The sequence below is a fragment of the Mustela erminea genome, chromosome 9 (assembly GCF_009829155.1).
Source record: "Mustela erminea isolate mMusErm1 chromosome 9, mMusErm1.Pri, whole genome shotgun sequence".
In the NCBI taxonomy this organism is placed as follows: Eukaryota; Metazoa; Chordata; class Mammalia; order Carnivora; family Mustelidae; genus Mustela; species Mustela erminea.
The window spans coordinates 55,389,320-55,410,802 of record NC_045622.1 but is presented as its reverse complement, the minus strand read 5'-3'; the positions used below and the strand labels follow the sequence as shown (position 1 = coordinate 55,410,802).

Below are 21,483 nucleotides of genomic sequence, written 5' to 3'. Positions count from 1 at the left end.
TCTCACCTCTGCTCAGGGGATGCACACATCTCCGCATAATATTTTATCTTTGGTTCTGTCCCACTTGTCCGAAGAGTAGCGACACAGCCATTTTGAAAAGTAAATGTAATCATTTGGCTGTTTTTACTCACAGGCAGTACCTATGCACAAGGTGAATAATGGCTTAGTTACACTCGGTACCTTTTTCATTTTCAGGAGTTGTAAAATATATTCTACTTATGTGAGGTATCTAAAGGAGTCAAATTCATAGAAACAGGAGTACAAGGTCATTGGCAGGAGGTGGGGGAAGGGGGAAGTGGGGAGTTAATGGGCACGGAGTTTCAGTTCAGCAAGATGAAAAAGTTCTGGACATCTGCTGCACAACAAGGTAGACAGAGTTAACACCAATGGACTGCATGTGGTAGATTTTGTTATGTATTTTTTACAATTAAAAATTTGTTTTTTAAATTACAAAACACAAAAGATTATATACACAATAATTCATAAATATGCCATTTACTAAACATTTATAATAATACGGCGTTGGGTTATATACCTTACACACATGATCTCCAGGCCTCAGCAACAATCTTCCAGAGTAAATATTACTGCCAGTTTACTGACATGGCTCAAAAAGAATAAATGACCTGGTCAAGGTAATCAGCTAAAGTGGCAGAGCAAGAAGATGGAGCCAGGTCTATGTATCACAGTCCAAACTGCCTCTGCGTTGGCAAAGGGCTTTACAATTTCGAAGCACTTTCATAGACAGTTTATCAATTGTCTCCAAAGCAGACTGCATGTGTCCTAGAGGGCAGGCAAAATAATCCACTGACTGGGGTACAATAAAAGTTTAAATTTTTTACCTAAAAGTTAAAAAAGGAGATGAATCTTTACTGACATTGAACACACGGATTCATCCTAGTACTCCTTCTGTGAAGGTATCTTGGGGGAACTGTGGGGGTTGTACTAGGACAGAGGTGGTGCCTTTCAACAGGGGTCTGAGCCTGATCCTTTCTTTGAAACCCCTCCCTCAGTTACAGGTACTACTACACACCAGTTGCTTAAGACAGAGACCCTTCTCCCCTCTTTTTCACTCACAGACCATCAACTAGCAAGTCTTGTCTATTCTAGTCTTTAACTCAATTTCGTCCAACTCTCTCCACCACTACTGCTAATAGATTTAATTCGGGCTCCCATTATCTCTCATCTTGATTCCTGAAACAGCAAAATAACTGAACTTCTGGGAGTTTGCCTCTCTCTAACCCCCATACCATATGTGCCATTCCTCCTCGAACTCTACACTACAATGTAGAGAACTCTTGGTGGTTTTTTGGAGGAGAACATGCCTTCCTACCTCCAGACCTAGCACTTGGTGCTTCCTTTGCCTGAATACCCACTGTTCCTCCCTGAATACCCACTGTTCCTCCTACGTCTAGATAACTCTTACTCACACTCAGCTCACAGAAGTCCTCTAGAAGGTCTTCTGTAAGGCTCCCAGATCTGAGCAAGGGTCCTTCCTATGCTCTTCCATGGCACCTTACGCACCCCCGGTCTGTTTCATTTTGTAAAGTAATCCCTGCTTACTTCCATTTCCCCTCTAGCCTCTTGAGTGCAGAAACAGTGGCTTTGTCATTGCTCCTTCTCAGTGTGCCTACAAGGGCTTTGATAAATGCCTGTTGAACACACAGAGAGCAATCTGGAGTGTGAAGAAAACACTCAGGAGGTCTTTGACACTATGTGACCGCTGGGGTAAATTAACAATATCTGTGGTACCTGCCTTACAAAATTGTTGTAAGCATCTGTGGAGAGCAGACAGAAAAGCACTTTGAATAAGGAATATCCTAAACCTTAAAGGGGGTTAATAGGAAAAAAGCATCACACCAAGAACTACTCCTAAGCACAACATTAGTGAAATAAAAAGAAACAAAAAATTTGGTTCGTCTCATCAAGTAGTTTACAAAGACAGAAAAATAGATACCAACAACTGGGAATGAATATTTGCTGATTAGATGAATAGACATAAAAGGAATATGAGCTATATTCTATGCAAGAAATGACAGATATTCCAAAATATATTATGCCTGTAGCATGTGGGACAACATCAGAACATTATAAGTGGAAATTTAGTCTAATAATCCTAACAATAACCAAATACATATGACTAGCAATTAATGGCATTTATTTATTTTTTAGAAGATTTTATTTATTTATTTTAATTTTTTTTTAAAGATTTTACTTATTTGCCAGAGAGAGAGAGAGAGAGAGAGAGAACACAAGCAGGCAGAGAGGCAAGCAGAGGCAGCGAGAGAGAAACAAGGATCCTGATGTGGTACTCGATCCCAGGACCTTGGGATCATGACCTGAGCCGAAGGCAGACACTTAACCAACGGAGCCACCCAGGTGTCCTTATTTATTTATTTGACAGAGAGAGAGAATGCAAGAGCAGGAACACCAGTAGGGGAAATTTGAGGGAGAAACAGGCTCCCCACTGAGCAGGGAGCCTGATGCGGGGCTCAATCCCAGGACTCTGGGTTCATGACCTGAGCTGAAGGCAGCTGCTTAAAGACAGAGCCACCCAGGTGTCCCTATTTATGGTGTTTAAATATTTGTTGAGCACCTACCACAAAAGCAGGAGCTTTGACAGGCACGGAGGTATGTCAGAAATGGATCTGACATGCACAACACGATGATAACAATAAAATAGAAAGTGATAAATGACAAGAGGAATTCCTCAGGAGGAAGATAACTAATTACGGACCTGGTATGTGGAGGAGGTGATATCTGCCTGAAGTATTAAATAATGGCTAAGGTGTGGACCTGCCGCAGAGGAAAGAGAGGCAGATTGGGGAAATAGCTTGAGCAAAAACAGAGATATTTTTATTTTAATTTCTTTAAAGATTTTACTTATTTATTTGAGAGAGAGAGAGAGAGATAGCCAGAGAGAGGAGGGCAGGGGTAGGGGGTTGGTGAGGAGGAAGCAGACTGCTGAACAGGGAGCCCTGACTTGACTCTGGTCTCGATCCCAGTACCCTGGGATCATAGCTTGAGCCAAAGGCAGAAAACTAACAAACTGAGCCACCCAGGTGCTCCCAAATACAGAAATTTTTCATAAAAATGTTTGCATATAAGAAACTATAAGTTGTCTATTTGGCTGCAGGTGTAGGGACTAAGGTTGAAAAGGGAAGTTGCAAATAGGTGTAATGGAGAGCTTTGAAACGACAGGCTTTTAGACTTTATCTTCAACATCACACATTCTCCCTCTCTCCGTCTCTTTCTCTTTTTGTCTAATTCTCTTTCCCTTCCCAGGGAGGAGCATACACTTGGGGAGAGAGGAGGACAGGATCAGAGGCAGGGAGCCTGTTAGTGGGATTATAACCGCTCTAAAGAAAAACAATGAATCCTAGTTTCAAGACATTCACAGGCTTGAACTTCCACTATTTTATTATAGTACAAAGTACTACAAATAGTTAAACTTAAAAAAAAAAGGGGGGTACTTACTGATTTCTTATTAGGCTGGCTGCTGTCATAGCCAGTAGTAACATCCCGTATGTGCAATATAGCAAATGTCCCACAGAATTTTGGATATTCTTTTGGAGAATCAAAATTGCGAAGCCTTTCAAATATACTTTTGATGGTACTTGGATCATAACACAAGAAATATGAAGTTTTTGAAATATGATAACCATATCTGCACAAAGATTTAAAGTGTTAAAGTCAGATTTCAGATAACTCTTCAGGAAAGTATAAAGATAAGCCTATTACAGTATTACGTAGGAAGTGGCAGTCTTTACTTCAGTTTTAGAACTTTTTAGAAAGGACTGGCTGTTTTCGAAAACCAAATTTAGAAAGCTAAAAGGAGGGCCCCAAAAATGAGAAGCTTTGGCAATTGAAAAGAGAAATTCATAATAACAGAACTTACTTTTCATAGACCTTAATCAGCTGCTGTTTCAATGTTATATTCATGGTTTCCAGGTAAGCTGCCATCTCGGCAGCAACTACGGCTGCACTCACCCCATCTTTATCCAAAACCGAAGTGCCACACAGAAAACCTAAGAATTAAAACACATTTTTTTTTTTAGATTTTTATTTATTAGAGAGAAAGAACGAGCACACAGGAGCAGGGAAAAGGAGTGAGGGAGAGGGAGAAGCAGGCTCCCCACTGAGCATGAGCCAGGACAAAGGTGGGGCTCGAACCCAGGACCCCAGGATCATGACCGGAGCCAAAGGCAGACAAACGCAGACACTTAACCAACCGAGCCACCCAGGGGCCTCTTAAAACACATTTTTTGAAAAGGGGAAAACTTAAGCCTAAAATAATTTCAATAGTTTTACATTTCTTCAGAAGAACTGATGAATTTAAGAGCCTACTGACAGATGAAGCCCACTGATACTGAAGGTACTTAGGGTACTTTTAAGGGTCTTCCCCCCAACTCCCCCCAACAAAAAGTGCATCTACATATTTCTGAGTTCTCTGTGGTTTTTACAACTCAAAAGACAAAACCGGAAGACATAATTTCCTCTCCACAGAATTACTACACTTTAAAATATGCTCTCATTCAAATTTCAAAGATTTTAATATTTACTACATACCAATTGACTCCTCAAATGCAAAAAGGACTTCTTTCCCATTTTCCAGGAGGTCTTTTATCCTACTTCCAATCCATTTAAAACCTGGTAATGTTTCCTGAAATGAAGAGAAGGCCATTCTAAGTAAGTGACTCCTCATAGACATATAGAAAGACCTCTCACTAAATGCATGTAACACTTTCATAGTGATCTTCTCTAATGGCTTTTGGCCCACACAGATTTATACCATACTAAGCACATAGCCAGGAAGTGCTCAGATTCATATTGCCATGACTGATAACCTACTATTTATTGAGCACAGAAATAGCTGACTGACACCAAATAGAATCCAACATCTGTAAATGGGGATCCAGACAGTCACAGAGTAACATAAATACATCTATTATGATTATCTACTATTCATCAAGCATCATTAACAGGCGCTTTATATCATTGTCTCTTTTAATGCTCATAAAAACTCTGTTGCTGAAACACAGGCTCAGAGACTCAGTGAGTTTGCCTAAGACTATGCTGTACATAAGAGATGGAGCCAGGATTCACCTACACTGCTTCTCAGAAACTGTCTTTGGGTCTGTATTATAAGTACAATATAAGAGAACCTATGAAGCTTGTGATTTAGTCCCCTTTGGGTTTTTAATGATGTACTTTCATCATTATCACAGCGCATGCTTAAACCAGGTGTCCCTTACCATAACACCATGGAGTAAAGAAAACCAAGAAAGTTACTAAGCCCTTCTTTTTTTGTTTTTGTTTTTGTTTTTTTATAAACATATAATGTATTTTTAGCCCCAGGGGTACAGGTCTGTGAATCGCCAGGTGAACACACTTCACAGCACTCACCATAGTACATACCCTCCAGCCCTTCTTTGTAATTAGGTCCAAGGACTTTTCATCTTATAAGCTACTGTTCACTTTAAAGACATGAGCTGTTGTAGAGTCAACAGAAAGAGCATGTGATAGACACTGACTCTAGAACTCGCCATTAGTAACTTAATGATTCCCAATTTACCTCTCTACTTCCTCAGTGGGAAAAAAATAAAGCTAAAACCTTTGCTGCCATCCCCAGAACCAACAAAAAACACAAGGAAGCAAATTTATAATACTGGTCTTTAGGATCATGTTCTCTTTTGTGCTCATTATACATTATTTTTGCCATAAATATTAATGAGGAAAATGTTAACATTACCATAATTCAAAATCTTAGGCTTGAATAAATTTTCAATTTCTGTTCATTAGCAATTTTTTGTTGTTGTTTTTAAGATTTTATTTATTTATTTGACACACAGAGAGAGAGAGAGCGCACAAGTAGGCAGAGAAGAAGGCAGAGAGAGAAGGAAGCAGGCTCCCCACTGAGCAGAGAGCCTGATGCAGGGCTTGATTCCACGACCCTGAGATCATGACCTGAGCTGAAGGCAGAAGCTTAACCCACTGAGCCACCTAAGAACCCCTATTGTTTTTTTTAAGTAGGCTCTGTGCTGGATGTGGAGCCCAACACAGGGCTTGAACTCACGACTCAAGACCTGAGCTGAGATCAAGAGTTGGATGCTTAATGGACTGAGTCACCCAGGCACTCTGGTATTTGTATTTTTTTTAAGCCTGAGATTGAAAGTTCTATTTCATTAAAACAAATATAGTTGTTGTTTTTTTTTTAATTCAGCCAATTAGTGTTAAGACCTATAGCTTGGCTGTGGCTCAAGAAAAATGCCCAGAGGTGACATCTGCACTGATATTTGACAAAGATGACAGAGAAAAGGCAATTTAATTGGCATCAATCCCAGAAGCTATAGAAACTGTTAGCTTAACTCTCTAAGGCTCACGAAAGTTAATGATCTGTGCTGAGAGTTATTTCTTGTTTTTTGGATATAGAATCATTAGGTCTTAACTTATAATTTAGAAGACTAAGTTTCTTAAGACTGAACTTGAAGAGCCTAAATAATGGTCATGATTATTTTTTGGAATGGAGTTTTTGGAATGGAATGGATTATTTTTTGGAATGGAGTTTATGTTACTGATGAGGTAGGTCACTAGGTGCCAGATTTTCTTAGTATGAAAACCAGATTTTGGGGCACCTGGGTGGCTCAGTGGGTTAAAGCCTCTGCCTTCGGCTCAGGTCCATGATCCCAGGGTCCTGGGATCGATCCCCGCATCGGGCTCTCTGCTCTGTGGGGAGCCTGCTTCCTCCTCTCTCTCCCTGCCTCTCTGCCTATGTGTGATATCTGTCTGTCAAATGAATAAATAAAATCTTTAAAAAAACAAACAAACAAACAGATTTTGTTGTATGGAATAATAAGCATTAATGCAATTTTTAAAGAATATCTTATCTCAGTTCCAGAATGGATGAATGGACTTGACTCAAGGTGTCTAAACTGTCACAAGATTAAGCAAGTGTTAACATAACTAGAAAAAAGGGGAGGATTTTAAATCAAATCAATACAAGTTACTTTTGGTGGGGAGGTGGCTTTAGTGTATAGAAATTGATTTAGAAAAGTAGCATGCAGATATTCTCTGTTCTTACTTCAAAATGAAATCCTTCTTTAAGTGCAATTGCCTTCAAAATTTTGGAAGAGACCGTGGTGGCTAACATATAAACATTCTTCACATCAGCATTTCTTGATGTATTTTTCTTCCAGCAGTCAAACATCCACCACCCAAACAAAGCTGCCAACTCGTTCCCTGTGAAAACTTTCCAGTGACCACTGTAGAGAGAACGAAGATTCAAGTCAAGACTTTTATAACTTCTCATTAAAATTTCTTGACACTTAGACATATAAATTACCATCCTTCATGTACGAAAATCCAAAAGCTATTATACGAGATTTTTGAGAAAACGTTTAGGATTATTTCTAGCTCACCACGGGTGAATTTAGGGTAGAAAAGGCAACGATGTCTGTTGAAAAATTATTACACTGTAACTTTTGTTCTCTTACTTAATCTAAGAAAAGTTATAATATGATGTCCTATCTATATAAGGACATTTATCACAACATATAAGGGCAAAAATACACTGCAATCCAAAGGACTAAGATTAGAAAATGATTATATTGATAAAGCAATCTGTTGGGATATCATGTCATTCTATAATATTTTAAACAATATTTAAGGACTGAAAAAAGTGTTCACAGTACAATATCAAATGGGAAACAAGATAGAAAAATATATGTAGCATGATAATAATTTTATAAAAACAAATATGTCTTTTTTTTTTTTTAAAGATTTTATTTATTTATTTGACAGACAAAGATCACAAGTAGGCCGAGAGGCAGGCAGAGAGAGAGAGAGAGGAGGAAGCAGGTTCCCTGCTGAGCAGAGAGCCCGATGCGGGACTCGATCCCAGGACCCCGAGATCATGACCCGAGCCGAAGGCAGCGGCTTAACCCACTGAGCCACCCAGGCGCCCCAAAAACAAATATGTCTTAAGGAAATGTCAAAATATATACCTAGGGGTTATCTTTGGATAGTGGACTTAACAGGAGATTTATTTTCTTATTTTTTTATTATTTTGAATGAGCCTGTAAGACTTAAAATCAAAACCTCTTTTTCAAAGCTTAAGCTTTTAATTAAATAACAGGCTTTACTTACTTCTCCTGAAGTTCTGCCACTGCCAGCCGGTCCGCATCAGGATCTGTGGCTAGCACAATTCGGGCATTTTCTTTCTCTGCCAGTCTCAAAGAAAGTTCCTGAAATAATAAGCCAAATCACCAGATTGTATTCCAGATGTTAAATTCAATGTTAATACTCCTACTTGTGGGCACTATGTTAGTTGACAACAATTTCAGAATGAATACAGTTTGACTAAATTTAGTAAATAAGCCTAGAAGTAGGGATATCCACCAAAGAGATTTCAAATAAAACAGAATATATAGCTCCAATAGAAATTAAATTATGTCAACGAAGGTGGTTTCTGCCTTTGTAAGTAATCTTTGAATTGTCAATGAGTTTATTTGATAAAGTTTAATACACTAATAATAATTTAAATAAAGGAAAAAAAATACCAGCACAGATTCTCCTTCTTCAGGATTTGGGCATTTAACAGTAGAAAAGTCTGGATCAGGATCTTTTTGTTCTGGTACTGGAATTGGAGGCTTAAAACCAAACACCTGAAAAGCCAACTGCACATAGTCATGTCCAACCCCATGGAAAGATGTATGTACAAATTTCAAGGTGGTCTTTGAGTTTAATTCCCTGTAAAGGAAAAGAGTTATTCAATTGATATCATAAAACTTGGTACTTGTGGTAAAATTAAAATCAGCTATAGAGAAGAAGCTAAAATCTATTTTTTTGGATGAAGAAAAGATATTCAGCAAGCCAGCGGCTTTCTAGCAATAGCATTAGCTATTTATTGAATAGTTATGAAAATATGGAAATAAGGCAAAATCAAATTTTAGAGAAAATTTCTTAATCTCGTATAGAGAATACATATATTTAGCTATAACTTTAACAGTGTTATTAGTAATTAATATACTATACAATTAGTAATTTAAAATATACTAATATACCCTATATATATCCTATATATATACCCTAATATACTATACAATTAGTAATTAATATACTATACAATTCATCTATTTAAAGTATGCAATTCAATTCAACTTCACTATATTCATAGATTCTTCATCCATTACCATAATCAATTTTAGAAAATTCTCACTATTGACAAAAGAAACTCTACCCCAGAGCCACCATCCCCTAACATTCCCATTCCTCCTAGCCATAGGCAATCACTAATATACCCTCTGTCTGTTTCTGTTTCTATAGATTTGCCTTCTCTGGACATTTTATATAAATGGAATCATATAATATGTGGTCTTTTGTGACTGGCTTCTATCATTGAGCATGTTTGCAAAGTTTATCCATGTTGTGGATTTCTTTTTATTGCTGAATAATATTTCATTGTATAGATATAGCACAGTTTATTTACCCATTCATCAGTTAATGGATATTTGGGTTATTTCCACCTTTTAACTATGGTGAATGGTACTATTTAGCTATCTTTTTAATATAATGAACAGCCAACACATCTTTATCCCTGTTTCTTTTCTTTATTTGTTAATCTTCTTATATGGTAATGTTATCCCTGTATTTCCATTGGATACCTGTGAAAACATATCTTTTTAAGATCTTCCATGTATCTCCTGCAAATGTCCTGCAGAGGATCTCTCTTCAGTGGGCTGGTATCCACTAAATTATCATTCCAGGAACCATTCCAAGGTTCCACACATTCTTCTATACATTTCAGAATTTCTTTATCATGAGGAGATGTGATCTGAGCACCAGTTTCCCAATAAACCTAGATGATAGGAAAATACAGCTATAAGTAGTTGAAATGTTGGCCAGATATTTTTAGCTACAGTAGAGATATTTGGCTTTACATAGAAGTGTTCCAAGTTAATTAAGTAGAAAATATCAACATGGGACTAATTTAATACCAAAGGATGTCCATGATAATGATTCTACAGGGACTCTTCAATAAAGGGATAATGTATTATTTTCATTTTTAGAAGTGTACTTTAATAAGAGTACAATTAAAATAAAATCAGGGCATCATTATGATAACATATTAATATGCATATGCCATAGTAGCCAATCATACTCTTAGATTTATAACTATATACTAAAGATAATCTAAGAAATCATGGATATCCATAAAATTTCATACTATAAAATTTTAGCATTAAGTAGTTCTGTAATAAAGAAGAAATTACTTTCAGATGTAAATTAAAGTAGAATACATGTCATATCAGACAGTGTCTATATCAGGAAATATAATTAGCATATTAATTATTATATATACTTTTCAGTATATGTGTTTTCAGTACTTAATGAATGAAAATACATTTCATTAAGCTGTCAGTTTGCCAAGTATTTCAATCAACAAGACATTAGGAACAGTTAACCACAACAACAACAAATCAATAAAGTGTATTTCTAGAATTCATAGGATTTCAAATTTAGAAGACACTTTGCTTAGAGAATATCCATAATGACTTCTACCAAATATATGACAGGACTACCCTCTTCTGCCTCCTGAATGAAGGAAAGAAGAATACATTTGAATATGTACTATGTACTAAGCTCTGTGCCAAACAAGATGGTAGACAAGATGACCTGAAAATTCTCACTCTATAAACATTTTGAAATGTTAGCTAATGTTAGAAAAGCATTATCTAAAATGCATAGGTCAGTTCAGAAGAAGAAAAGGGAAAACTCCAGGCAGTGGGAAAAAAGGAAAACCAGAGTGATATAAGGTTGTGGAGCTGATGCTGTGACTGCCTGGAGTTTGGGAACTGTCTATTTATTTGGTTTTTGAGTTGTAATACTCATGTGGAAGGTAGGAAATTGGAGACCTGAGACTCCCCCATCCCCGATCAGTGGAAATACAGAATAGAAGTCCTGCCCATTATTACAGAAAGGTGTTGAGGAAGGATGTGTTTTCTGGGGTATTTTTAAAAACTTTCAAATCTGAGATCTCAGTTAATATAGAAATTGCTCCCAGTCAGTGAAACTCCTGGTTCCTGCAGAAATTAAAAAACAGGGGCACCTGGGTGGCTCAGTGGGTTAAAGCCTCTGCCTTCAGCTCAGGTCACGATCCTAGGGTTCTGGGATCAAGCCCCGCATCGGCTCCCTGCTCACCAGAGAGCCTGCTTCCTCCTCTCCCTCTGCCTGCCTCTCTGCCTACTTGTGATCTCTGTCTGTCAAATAAATAAATAAAATCTTAAAAAAAAAAAGAAATTAAAAAACAAAACAAAACCAATAACTGCTCTGAGTGATGTTCCCACATCCCAAGCCACAAAAAAGATTCTATCCATAGGCCCTGAAGGTTCACCATGAAAATTTATAAAACATGAGAAAAAACTCCTAGCCTTTGTCCTTGCCCATTTCTTCTTGCCCTTGTATATGGATGTGATGCCTAGAGGTATAACCATTCTATGATGTTCACACTTGAAGGAAAGGCCAAAAAAAACTGCAAAGAGATGCCAGGCGCAACAACACTGAGCTACAGAATCCCGCTAGTAGCCACGTACCCTGGACTTAACTTCATGTGTGAGAAATCAATTCCTATCAGCTTAAACTGACAGAAAACCCCATAAGTTTTCCAAATCTGTAGCAGAAAGTATCCCTATCTGATATAGTAACAGAAAAATCCATGCAACAAAATATATCCATGAACAAACTTTAAAAGAAATATTTGAAAGGGGTCTGTAGTGGCTCAGTTGGTTAGGTGTTTGACTCTTGATTTCAGCTCAGATTATGATCTCAGGGTCTTGAGATGGAGCCCTGTCTTGGGCTCCACACTGAGCATGGAGCCTGTTTAGGATTCTCTCTCCCTCTCCCTCTGGCCCTCCCTCTCACAATCCCGTTTTTTCCCTCTTTTAAAAAAAAAAAAAAAGTTCTTAAAATATGAAAGACCTATTAAAAATATTTAAAATATTACTAAAGTATATAATAGAAGCCTTGAAAGAACAGAAGGATACACCCTGTTCATGAATGAAGAGACTCAATAAATATTATAAACATGTTGAAGCTTCCTAAATTAATCTACAAATGAAATATGATACCAATAAAAATGCCAAAATAGCCTTTTCCCCAAAATGGAAAAAATATAATAGTATCATGCATGGAAAAATATAAATAAAGTCATGATATGGGGGGAAATATCTGCAAAATATTGAGGTATTTTGATAATAGGGTATATTTGATGACCAAGAGCTACTTTTTATATATAAAGAGTTCCCACAAATCACTAAGAAAAAGAGCAATAATCAAAGAGAAAAATGAACAAAACCTTTAACAGACATCTCAGGAAAAGGAAAACAAATCTAATGCAAGTAAATGAAAAGACAGTCTACCTTACTCCTAAAACAGGTGCAGATTAAACATAACACTCATCTATCTGATTGGCAAAGACCAAAATGATAATATGGGAGGTATGGGATAAAGACCCTTTTACGCTGTTAGGGAGAGTAGCAGTTGGTACAACCACCTCAAAGAAATAGTGACAAGTTTTCTTTCATACTGCTTTGACTCAAAAGTTTCACTTCTAGAAATTTATGATATAGATGAACAATGCCATAGAAATACAATGTAAGCCACAAATGCAAGCCACTTACATAATTTTAAAGCTTTTAGTAACCACATTAAGATAAAAAGAAACAGGCATAATTAGTAGTAATATACTTCATACAGCCCAATATATCCAAAATATTATCATTTCAACATATAATCAATATAAAATTAATGAAATATTTTACATTCTTTTTTCATAGTAAGTCTTTGAAATCTGGTGTGTATTTTATACTTTCAGCACACCTCAATTCAGACTAGTCATAGTTTAAATGTTCAATAGCCATAGGTGGCTAGTGGCTACAATATTGGACACTGCAGCAAATGAAAAAATTACAAGCAACAGCTAACATTTATTGAGCACTGGGCATTTTTCCTGCAATATCTCCTTTAATCCTCACTCCCACTCTATGACCTTGGTTCTATTATTATCCCTAGTTTGCAGATGGGGAAACTAAAGTACAGAGAAATGAGCCTCTGAGTTGCACAGACAGGTTTTATTTCTTTATTTTTTAAAGATTTTATTTATTTATTTGAGAGACAGAGAGATTTTATTTATTTATTTGAGAGAGAGAGAAGTAGGCTCCCCACTGAGCAGGGAGCCCAATGCACAGCTTGATCCCGGGATCCCGGGATCCTGGGATCATGACCTGAGCCAAAGGCAGACACTTAACTTACTGAGCCACCCAAGTATCCTACAGTCAGGTTTTAAACCCAACCCAAGTTCTAACTACTATTCCATACTGATTATATAAATCTACTTACACATATGAACAAAGACATATGTAGAAGAACACTCTTTGTAGCACTGTTTATAAATAGCAGAAGATTAGAAACAAATGAACTGTTCACAAACAGAGGATTGCTTAAATAAATCAGGATTGTGGGGAGCAGGGTGGTTTAGTCTGTTAAACATTCCACTCTTCATTTTGGCTCAGATCATGATCTCAGGGTCATGAGATCCAGCTCCACGTTGGGCTCCATGCTCAGCATGGAGTCTGCATGAGTGAAGATTCTTTCTCTCTCCCTCTCCCTTTGTCCCTCCCCCAACCCATGTGTTCTCTTCCCCACTGAGCAGGAAGCCTGCTTCTCCCTCTTCCTCTACTCTTCTCTGCCCTTCTCCTGTTCTCTCTCTCTCAAATAAATAAGTAAAATCTTTAAAAAAATAAATAAAATACAATAAATCAGGGTTTGTTATATAGACTTTTAAAGATGAATGAGGCAGAACTATCTCCCTATCAGTTGACTAAGAGAATGATCTCTAAGATTGTTTCATACTGTTGTGTGAAAAAGCAAGGTGCAGAACACTCCATATAGTACTCTGCTATTTATGGGGGGAAAAATGTGGGAGTGAGAGTGACAAATACACATATGATTACACGTGCTAGGGGGAAACTAAAACCAGAAACTGTATTTGGTTCTGAAAAGGGGTATAGGGCTTTTATGGGGTATGGGGAGAGACACTTTTTATGTTTAACTTTATACACTGTTTAACTTTTATCCTTTTTAACTTGTGTGTATATTTTAAGAAAAGAAAAAAAAAAAACCTTTGAGGCTTTCCTATGTGACAAATATGTTCACTAGCAATGAACATCAAAACAGACCAAGGCCCTTCACCCATGAGTTTATATTGGGGAACAGGGTTGGAGAAGGTCAAACAACTCAATAAAGAAAACAATTCATTTTCAAGAAAACAGATCATCAGACAGCGATAAGCTCTGTGAAGGAAATAAACAAGATGATGAGAAAGTCATTGAGGGAAGCCACTTCAGATAAGGTGGCCTGGGAAGGTCTCTTCAAGGAAATAACATCTGGGCAGGAACCTGAAGGATAAAAATAAACAAATCCGCAAGATGAAGGCAAGAGCAAGGCAAGAGCAATGCAAGCAGAGCCAAAACCATTTACAAAGGCTCAGAGATGGGAGAGGGCTTGGTATACTGGCAGACAAAGGAAAAGGAAGAAGTGGGAGTGTGACTAGAACACAGTGAGCACAGAAGAGGAATGAATGAAATTAGGTTGGAGAGGTAGGCAGGATTCTGTAAACCCCAAGGTAAGGAGCTTGGATTTTATTTGGATAATGAGAAGTCACTGGAGAATTTTAAGCAGGGAAGTAACATGACCTGTTCATATTTTCAAAGATCAACTGGCTGCATGGTGGAAAATGATTTTAGGGAGAACAATGGGAGCGGGGAAGAGACCAGCCATGATGCTGTAGCTCTGATAGAAGATAACCATGTTTTAGAATGGTGGAGGTAGAAGTGAGCAGAAGCAAACATATTCCAACATACATTTTAGATGTAGAATTTGTAAAACCTGTTAGTGAGTGAAATGTTAGGAGTGAAGGGAAAGTAGTAATCGAGAATAATTTTTGGTTTTTGTTTGGGTGAGTGGTAGTGTCCATCTACAGAGATGGGGAAGAATGGGAAAGGAACACATTGGGGCATGTATGTGAGAGGCTGTAGGGGAAATTAAGACCTCTATTCTAGAGACACTAATTCTGAAATATCTGTTAGACATCTTAATGGATTTAGGAGTCTCATCTGATGTCAGAGGAGAGATCTGGGTTCTCAGCTCTCTTCAACAGTTGACTTCTTCTTCCTTGCAATTCTCTTCTTCTCACTTTGGTTTTGATGGCACTAATCTCTTCTGGTCTTTCTCCTATCTCCTGCACTTCCTTCCTTCCCTTGAAGTTGGTATTCCCTAGGGATCTCTTTTGGGCTTGTTTTTTACTATATACTATCTCTGGGTCACATATCCAAGTAAAAGACTTCCAAATACCCTTACATCTTACATGTCCTAATATATATCATGACCCCCAAATCTGTAACTTTAGCTTAGATTTCTCCCCCAGGCAACAGAGCTATATATCCAGTTGCCTACAGGATGTTGCTACATGGTTGGCTCACAAATACTTCAAACATAGTATGTCCCCAACTGAATTAATCATGCTTCTTCTTTGCCTCTGTGCATGGTAGCTAGCCAGGGCCCAAATCTCAAATTAGTATTAAATCTTCTTTTCTCCAGTAAAACAGAGCTCAGTGTGCCTGAAGACCTCCCATACAAGAAGAAAAACAAATATAAGGTCATGCACTCATCACCCAGGAACCCCAGACACTGGCTCAATAATGTGCTGTATCCTCTCTTGCCAGTCTTCACCCTTCTCCACCCTGCTTTCTGCCATGGAAGCTGACACATCACATGGATCCTTTGTCCCAGTATAAGACTGGAGAGAAAGGAGAGTAAGATCAAGTTTCTCTTGCTCTCCTCCTGCCAACTCTCATTCATTCTTTAAGTTCTCAGTACAATATGACTTTGTTTCTAAAATGGTAGACGGGGTGGATTTGGGGATAGGATGGGGATATCAAAGGCAGGAATATACTAGAAGCAAAAAGACCACTGAAGAGATTTTCATAGTCATACACATTGAGAAGTAATAAAAGTCATTAGGAAAAAACATCCTTTGAGGGCTGGCCTTCATGTTTTTATCTGCCTGTCCCCAACATCTAAACCTGCTCCTCAGCAATGAGAATATACTCAGCATATATTATTTTTAAAAATCTAAACCTAAATAAATAAATAAACAAATAAACAGATAAAATAATAACTGTGAAATAAGCAAATATCCAGAGTCCCAGGTTTACCTTGTATCCATTGTCTTCTTTGCGGTTGTGAGAAGCAGTAATCATCACACCTGCAACTGCTTTGAGCTCCTGGACTGCATATGGCTGAAAAAACAGTAATGCCATAATTCCATTTTGCTTTTCAGCTACTTACACATTTGATATAAGAATAACCTTGATTAAGTAACAGGAGAAGGCATTAAGACAAAAACAGCCTATGACTTCAACAATCAACTCCAGATACAATGGCTGGGATATAGCTAAAGCCATCTAACTGTTAGGTCACCAGTAGCCACTTAGATGTTAGACTGAATGGCTTTTTCCTCCTGGTCTAATTTACCTTAGCCCTATAAACTTTTCTTTTCTTTTTTTTTAAATTTAACAGATATTTAATGAACACTTACTATATGCCAGACTCTGGAAATATGAATTATGAAAGTAATCTTAAAAATGTTATGTTGGGAGTTCATTTAGGAATCACCTAATCTATCACATTTTACACATTATAAAATCATAAGGGAGAAGATTCAAGAGTAGAATAACATAGGCCTACTGACTTCCAATTTGAAGATCTTTATATATATTCCATATATATATGACATATACAGGTCAAGTCACCATCTTCTCTCCCAAAGTTAATTTCCAGGTTAGATTTCCCTTTTTCTCTGTAGTAGTTACCATTTGTCAGCCTAGAATATCCCTCCTACCCCTTCTACCATCACTTCTAATTTCTCTTCTCCTGGCCATAGGGAACAAAAGATCCAGGTCTGACCAGAGTAATTTATTCCCCTGATGATATGATTCAGAGACTGGCTCATAACCATCCAAACCTGGTCTGAGGCCTTCCTCAAGATGTTTCTTCTGCAGCTAGTCAAAGAGAATTGCCAAGGAGGACTGCTAAAAATATATTCCCTACATATTAGAGTAAATCTACCTGTAATGAGAGAGGAAGGCTAACATACCGGAATTGATGGTATTTGGAATTGGCAACCCAATGGCAGAATCCTACAGACATGGTCTAGATTTCTGAACCCTTCCTGTTTTCTGTCATTCATTAGAGCTAATTGTTTAGTGATTCTTTCACTTCTTTGAACAACTCAGTATATTGCCAGTGAATCACTAGAATGGTTTATAGAGACATTATCTATTTCTCAAATATTTGGGAAAACTGGCCCAATAAAATTACCTGGACCTGCCATTTTTAATTTGAGAAGACTAAAAAAAAAAAAAAAAATACCAGTTGTATTTCTTTAATGGTTATAAGTCTCTTCAGGTTTTCTATTTATTAGTTTTGATGTATCAATTATTCTAGGAAATTGGCTAATTTAATCTAAGCCTTCACATTTATTTGCATTATGTTCAGAATACTGTGGTTTTCTTAATCTCTAGTATATATATTATGCTCCCTTTTAATTTGTTGTATCTTTTTTTTCTTGAGCATCTTTGCGAAAGTATTGTCCATTTTTATTAGTCTCTTCAGAGAGTCAACTTCTGCTTTTATTCATACCCTGTTTTTAAAATATTTCTATTTAATTGATTTTTACCTCAGACCTTCACTATTTTCTTTCTTTTACTTTATTTATATTTAATCTGTTTTGACTATAACATACTAAGCTCTTTATTTTTTCATCCTCCCTTTTTCTAATATGTTCATTAAGGCTATGTATTTCCCTTGAAGTAGGGCTTTAGTTATAGTCCATAATTTTTGTTATTTACTATTTTCATTGTGGCTCAGTTTCAAATACAGGTAGTCCTTGCTTTGCACAGTTCCAAAACACATGAATTTCTGATACCATATTTTAGTTAAATAACACCCAACAATATAGTCAACAACAGCACAATTTCCCAACAATGCATTCAAATTTCAGTTACCATGGTATATTAACTGTGAGAAACCATATTAAGTGCAAACTTGCTAGTTCTTCAGTCCATAAACAATATGTATATAAGAGATCCGTCATGACCAGTGACCAATCACGTCACTCTGTTAAAGTCTGCCAGTGACCTGTGTATCTGTTATCAGCTCTCAACAGACAGCAAAGCATGTAGTTGTGTTGCCTACTTAACTCCATGGGATAGTTTGCAAAAATGGATAACTGAAAGAAGGAACTGGCCAAGAAAGATTAGAGGGTAGAAAAAGAACAAAAAGTGACAACAATGGAAGGGAAATTTAAATCAAACATAAGTGGAATTACAGAAGAAAATAGCTGGGAATGATGACATTGCTGTCATTCAAGAGACTCTCAATGTGCAACCAGATGAGCTTAGTGTAGGTGAACATATGGATGTAAGTGAGGAATGTGCTTGTGACAAAAAGGATGAAGATGTCCTGGGGGAAGTGATATTGGCAAAAAAAAACCTTCACATTAAAGGAACTCTCAGAGAAAAATCACAACATTGAAAGTACAACGGATACACTATGGGAAACTGACCCAAACTTATAAAGGAATGTGACAGTTCACCGAGAAATAGAAAGGATGCTCACTCCTATTAAGTTATACAATAAGAAGCACATGTTGTTCATACTTTCTTTACCTATCTACCTGTCTAGCCCAACATGTGGCTCAAACCCATGACCCAAAGATCAAGAGTTACACGTTCTTCCAACTGAGCCAGCTAGATGCCCCTGTCCTCTTCATACTCTTGATAAATTTTTTTTTTACCAAGAAATAAAACACTTCATTCTCAATGTTTTTAATGTTTTAATTACAGTGTACTACATAAGTATTAATTTTACTATTTTTTTCTTTTCCTTACATTTTTAACCAAGAATAGGGTATTCTTAAAATTTGGACAAAAAACTTTAAAGTTTGCAGAACAGTTGTAATTTTCCCTTTGATTATTAAGGATCACTGTGCATGGTTTCAGCTGATAGTTATCTTTACAGTCCTACAATATCACTCAAAGCAAGGACTGCCTGTAGTTTCTAATCTTCATTATTGTATCTTCCTTAACCCAGGAATTATGTTTTAAAAATTCCAACACATGGGGTTTTATGAGTTTCTTATCTCTGATCTCATTGCATTGAGGTCCAGAACTACGGCTTGATAAGCAGTTCTCTGGTATTTCCTTTTTTCCCCTGCTTGATAAAAATGAATATCCTGGACGCCTGGGTGGCTCAGTTGGTTGGACGACTGCCTTCAGCTCAGGTCATGAAACTGGAGTCCCGGGATCGAGTCCCACATCGGGCTCCCAGCTCCCAGTCTGCTTCTCTCTCTGACCTTCTCCTCGCTCATGCTCTCTCTCACTGTCTCTCTCTCAAATAAATAAATAAAATCTTTAAAAAAAAAGAATATCCTACCATTACTAAATATAGTGTTTACACACACACACACACTCAGATCAAGCATGCTAATAGTGTGTCCAAATCTCTCCTCAGCTATTTTATTTCTTTTTTTTTTTTTTTTAAGATTTTATTTATTTGACAGGCAGAGATCACAAGTAGGCAGAGAGGCAGGCAGAAAGAGAGGGGGGAAGCAGGCTCACCGCTGAGCAGAGAGCCTGATGCGGGGCTCGATCCCAGGACCCTGAGATCCTGACCTGAGCCGAAGGCAGAGGCTTAACCCTCTGAGCCACCCAGGCGCCCCTCCTCAGCCATTTTAATCTGCCTGATAAGCCAGTTTCTGGAAGAAGAGTATTAAAATATCAGACCATGACTGTGGACTTGTCATCTTGTTATAGATCAAATTCTTTGGTGGGTCAACACACGCTTGTTCAGTGAAAATAAACTCAGAGCAAAATTTGTTTTCCTTCCTTTTGTCCTTCATATCACTTAATATAGAACTATAAGCATGACAAAGATTTGAATCCCAGTTGAATTAAGAAATCTTTTTAGGGAAAAAAAAAAAGAAATCTTTTTAGGAGCAACAAAGTGTACAATCAATAACATGACACACTTACTACAAAAGGTGTAGGAACATATCTTGAAAAAAGGTACACAGGAACATCTTTGGCTAGTAAGACTGCAGCAGTGAGTTTAGCAAGTCTAAAAACAAAAATAGAGATTTCACTTAGTCCTTAGCTTACCACACATTTTAAAACCCAACCCTCCACAAAATAAATGTTTCATATTGTAATTATTCTGAATATGTAGTAGCCTAATACAACAAATTCTTACAATCACTGGTTATTTAGGCTTCATGTCCCAACTTAAAAATGTTAAATAAGATTTTTTGAAAAGGAATTTAATAAGAAATAGAACTGATATCTTAATTTCTTTCTTTTTCCTCATTCATCCTTCTTTACCAAGAAATAAAACCCACGAAAGGCAAAAAGAATTGAGGAAAGTGAATTAAGAGAATTCAAGAAACAAAAATAATTAAGCCCTGAAAAAAATATTGCTATCTCCTGATTATCTATGTGTGAAAATGCCCTAAAACTAACTAAATGTGAGTACAATGAGAGAATACAAGTTATACAATCACTCCTACCTGATACTTGTGCCAAAATATTAAAATCATAACATAAACCATTATGTCATTCTAAATACTAACTCTAAATATTTAAAATTTTAATTCTGCCTGTAAGAGCGAAAGGTTATAATAGAAGATTTAACATGCTTCCATTTCAGCTCTAAAATAAACATCAGCATGTGATCACATTTCTAGTTGACAGTTTCCTGTTTCAGAAATCCTACCACTAATTGTTTTTCAGGTTTTATTCCAGTCCAACTTAATCTCTGAAACAATTCACACTGTACCTCTGGCTGCTGCAGCTGCTAGTTACTTGACCCCGGGTGTCATACCCAACAACAAAGCCTCTCTGCTTGAAGTCTGAGAAACATCTTTCAAGGTATTTGTACATTCCCTGAAGCAGATAAACACAAAAGATTAGTTCCTGACTAATACCTGCATTTTCCACCATTTAAAATCCATTATTTTTATGTGTTGTGTGCAGTTTATTGGCTCACAGGGAACTGGCTTCCACCTTTATGCTTGTGTTTACCAGTGTGGGAACAATACTGTTCAGTCCTCAAATCTGAGAGGACAAACATTTATTCCCTCAAGTGTCAGACACATTTAATACCACAGAAATATCAATTAAGTAACTATGAAAGCCAATACGATACATAAAACATTAGGGAATAAAGAAGGGACAAGAGAGTCAGTATGGTTAAAAAAAAAAAAAAAATTGTTAGAAGAACCAAAAGAAATTGTTTCTTGCCTTTTGGCTGTAGACAACAAAATTTTGACCATTTTAGGCCCTGCTAAATCTCAAGACTGAAGCCAAACAA

General features: G+C 37.0%; 1 protein-coding gene across 4 annotated transcripts in view; it reads right to left on the bottom strand.

Moving 5' to 3' along the window:
• PGM2L1 (phosphoglucomutase 2 like 1) overlaps nt 1-21,483 on the bottom strand; it is a 54,878-nt gene that overhangs the window by 7,518 nt on the left and 25,877 nt on the right. For 2 of the 4 annotated variants that reach the window (XM_032356392.1, XM_032356393.1), the window contains 11 exons: nt 20,950-21,056; nt 20,151-20,235; nt 16,272-16,355; nt 9,663-9,856; nt 8,559-8,748; nt 8,146-8,243; nt 7,082-7,262; nt 4,570-4,663; nt 3,899-4,028; nt 3,478-3,667; nt 7-140 (listed from right to left, as the gene is read on the bottom strand). In XM_032356392.1, coding sequence (XP_032212283.1) covers nt 7-140; nt 3,478-3,667; nt 3,899-4,028; nt 4,570-4,663; nt 7,082-7,262; nt 8,146-8,243; nt 8,559-8,748; nt 9,663-9,856; nt 16,272-16,355; nt 20,151-20,235; nt 20,950-21,056 — 1,487 coding nt within the window. Of the gene's footprint in view, nt 1-6; nt 141-535; nt 784-3,477; nt 3,668-3,898; nt 4,029-4,569; nt 4,664-7,081; nt 7,263-8,145; nt 8,244-8,558; nt 8,749-9,662; nt 9,857-16,271; nt 16,356-20,150; nt 20,236-20,949; nt 21,057-21,483 lie in introns of those variants that run through there. The other 2 variants (XR_004288957.1, XM_032356394.1) reach the window with 2 other exon arrangements.